General features: G+C 36.7%; 1 protein-coding gene across 1 annotated transcript; it reads right to left on the reverse strand.

The window, feature by feature from the left end:
• Positions 1-5: 5 nt before the first annotated feature.
• LOC126495801 (olfactory receptor 142) lies at positions 6-728 on the reverse strand (the record flags this gene model as incomplete). The annotated part of the gene is made up of 1 exon (XM_050133391.1): positions 6-728. A coding segment is annotated over exon 1 (723 nt), but the record flags the coding sequence as incomplete, so codon positions are not given.
• Between the last annotated feature and the right edge of the window lie 3210 nt (positions 729-3938).

Genomic DNA, 3938 nt, shown 5'->3' on the forward strand with positions numbered 1-3938 from the left:
GTAATGTGGGAGGCACAGGTGGAGAGGGCCTTGTGCCTCCCCTCTGCAGAATGGTTCCGCAAGTTCACAAGGATGGTGATATAGGAGGACACCAAAATAAGGAGAGAGATAATAGAGATTAAACCACTGTTGGCCATCACGATAACCCCCTCCATGAATGTGTCAGTGCAGGCAAGTTTAAATAATGGCTGGAGGTCACAGAAGTAGTGGTCAATTACATTGGGACCACAGAAGGGCAATGGAATGGTGATGAGGATCTGGATGGTGGAGTGAATGAGGCCCCCCAGCCAGGAGCCAGCTACTTGCATGTGACACACTTGATGACTCATGATGTTCATATAATGGAGAGGTTTGCAGATGGCCACATAGCGATCATAGGCCATCACCACAAGCAGAATGATTTCAACAACTCCAAGGAAATGGGAGAAAAATATCTGAGCCAGGCAGCCCTTCAGAGAGATGGTTTTAATCTTTACAAGTAAGTCAGTGATGAATTTAGGGACAATGGTAGAGGAGTAGCAGATCTCCACCAGGGACAAGGAGCTGAGGAAAAAGTACATAGGAGAACGCAGACTCTTAGTGATGTTGACTGTCACAACAATGAGGCCATTGCCCAGCACTGTGGCCAGGTATACGGGAAGGAACAGTAGAAAGCACACCTTCTGTACCTCTGGATCCTGGAAAAGGCCGGTGAAAATTAACTCAGTGACATTATTTTCATTGGCCATGGAGTCAGCTCAAGTGTGTTGGACATCAGATAGAATGAAGGCTAGAAAAAAGTCAAAAAATTTAGCACAAATTAATTTTATTAAAAGCATTCAAGAAAGGACAGACTGTTTTACCATACACTTACTATTAAATCTTTTATTTAGCCAGTATATTCTCATTCAAGATTAAATATTAATAACCTGATGGTTTTATTTCTTTTATATTAGTTTCATTCAATTATTAACAGTATAAATCCACAAAAATGTTGATATACTCATAATCACATAGAAAATGTAACTCAAAATAAGTCCTTCTAACTTTCAGCCAGGTATCTTTCTAATTTATCACAAGGAATTCTAAAGTTAAGATTTCAAGATATATTATAAGTAGATAGATGATAGATGCATATACAGAAACATAGATCATGTGTTTGTATTATCTTCATTGCATTTAATAAGTCTTCCTTTTGATTCATTCCTTTGATACTGTGCTGGTTTGAATTCTTTATATCCCTCTGTTCCTCAGAGAAGTACTACATCTGAAGCATAGACTTGGTAATTAATAGAGAGTACACATTTGTTAGCTCATGATTCTACAAGTTGGGAAGTACAAAGCAAACTCAGACTCAATGTATTGTGACATGGCAGACATTATATGATGAGACAGACAAACATGACAAGGAAAGCTCCCTTTGGCATGCAGTCTTCAAGTCTGCAGAGTGATACATGCGCAGAATAAGCTGTGGTGATTCAGTTACAACCAGAGATCCAACTTCGAAAACCACAAACTCACCAAGAAACAAAGCTACACTTTCTCAAGAAATAATTTTCCTGTTGTTTCTGCCCTTTCTCAATGTCTTCCATGGTGTTTTCTCTCTCAGTTGTCCCAGACCTCACTATACTCAAAGTAGAATCTGCTACTGTTGTTGTTCGGTTGCTTAGTTGATTTTTGTTTAGGTTAGCTGATTTTTGGAAGAAAAAAACCCATAAATTTAGATGGGTATGGAAGAGGGAGAATCTGGGAGTAATAATAGGGGACTGGAAAAGAATATGTTTAAAATATGCTCTAGAGAGGAATATCTCTAGATATTTGCACTGGTATGGATCTTGGTTTATTGATAAAATTTAAGGTCAACTCTGTTATATGTATATTTTTCTCTTATTTAGGGTATGATGTTTTTGTGAAGCTCATTTAAAAATGCAATGCATAATTAAAATTATGAATTGAATGATAGTCATTTATAATAATGAAAATTTTAGTCATGTTAGTTAGGTTTTCTAGATATATGGAGATATATTTCTGATGAATAAGTATTCTTCAAATCTTTCAAATCTAGGAATATTGCATTTAAAGTATTTTAAGAACTTAGGATGTTTTATGACAGTGAGACATGTCTGCTTATGGCAGCACCAATTACTTCAGAGAGGTTGATGGGCACTGTATGAAATGTATTAATTAAAATAAATAAGAACTAAAACTTTTGAGACAGCAGAAAACATCTTTATCACTGACAAAGATGATAAGGGAGATGGAAGTTTATGTGTATTACAAATAATCTTGACAAGGTTTAATCCCTGAATTAGGAAAACACACAAAGTTGCATAGCTTCTTGTGTTTCCTGGATCAGTTCCCCCAACAGGAAGACATTTGACATCTGATAACCTTTTTTAACACAACCTGCTCCTATTCAGCTCTGTCTTTTCTACATTTAATCTTTTCTCTCTCTCTGTCTCTCTCTCTCTCCCCCCTCTCTCTCCAACCCCCAAACATTTAGCAATTGAGAAATTCCTCGTCTTTCCTCACAATGACTGACTCACCAAGAAAAATGAAAACCAGAAGGAGAAGTCTATAAAGTCACACACCAGCAGATGGACATGTAGTTTATACAGACAGGGGTAGAGAAAATAATGAGTTACCTGATACCTCTTGCAGCCTGTAGACTCTGCTTCTTACTTCAAGACTCTTAGCCTACCTTCTGGTCAGAAGACCTGGTGTGCTCCTTGATCCCAGGTAGAGCAGTATTTAGACCACATGGACTTAAAATAAATTGTCTCTAATTCATCATAAAAATTCTCCTCTCCCATAGAACATGCTATGTCTCAAGGAGAGGTTGTGCTCTGGGGAAAAATCTATATAGGGAAGGAGCATCAGATTCCTCCTTACAGATTCTGTTTTCTTTCAAAGTGAAATCCCTTGACTAATATCATCACCGAGCAGATTTCCTACTGAAGACCCAAACCAAGTCACACTCAGCAAAACTACACTAGGAGTGTTTTTTACACAAGTTAGAGAATAATTTATAGTAATCTTATTTTTCTTCTGAATGGGTGAAGTCTGAGAAAGGCGAATTGATTCCTCAAAACCCCACTCTGTTCTTTATTTGGTACTATCACAGGAAACAATGCTCTCTCCAAATCATTAGGCTTTGGGGATATGAGGTGGTAATGTTACTGCCTTTCAAAATTTGGATCTGTCCCCTATGGAGTATTTAGAAAATAAAGTGATGACTAAGACAAATCACAAGGAAAGGAAATATTTAGACTTACAACTTTAGAATAAAAATAAAAATTCATGAGACTAGGAAATTCAGTGGTAATAAAATCCTGCTTTGATGCCTCAGTCATGTCTATCCACACAATGTCCAAAGGTTGTGATTAAATGCTCAGATACTTGGACTATTTATGATGAATGAAGCCACACATATGATCAAGAGACCGACTTCCCCATGGAATTTCTTTGACCTGTAGGAAAACTTAGCCAAATAAAGAATGACTTAGGGAAAGTTTCTAAATCTTTTGCAATCATTTTAATGTCATTTCAATATTGCTTTACAGCCAACAAGGAGAAGGTACATAAAAAAGTAAAGGTGATAGGGCTTATTGCCTATGGTTTCTGATTGATATAGCAGAATTTTTAAAAAGGAAGAGAAAGTCCTTGTGCATTAGGTTTTTATCAGCTACTGAACTGAGGACAGCCTATCCTTTTTACCACTTTTATATAAAACTATAGTGTTGATTGACATTATTATATTTTCATCTTCTCATTCTCACATTTGCATATTTGTGTATAACATACATTATAAAACTACTTGCCCCCCCTATCCTTTTGCCTCTGTATCTGTGAATGATAGTTGACTATACCCACTGAATATGTCAAGAATTGGACTCTGAAAGATAACCTTCATCAACTCATCCATTCAATAAATAATCCAGCAAAATCTCTAGCTTTAT

This window comes from Alexandromys fortis, unplaced genomic scaffold (genome assembly GCF_014885135.2).
Source record: "Alexandromys fortis isolate MF-2015 unplaced genomic scaffold, M_Fortis_MF-2015_v1.1 scaffold_633, whole genome shotgun sequence".
NCBI classification, from domain to species: domain Eukaryota; kingdom Metazoa; phylum Chordata; class Mammalia; order Rodentia; family Cricetidae; genus Alexandromys; species Alexandromys fortis.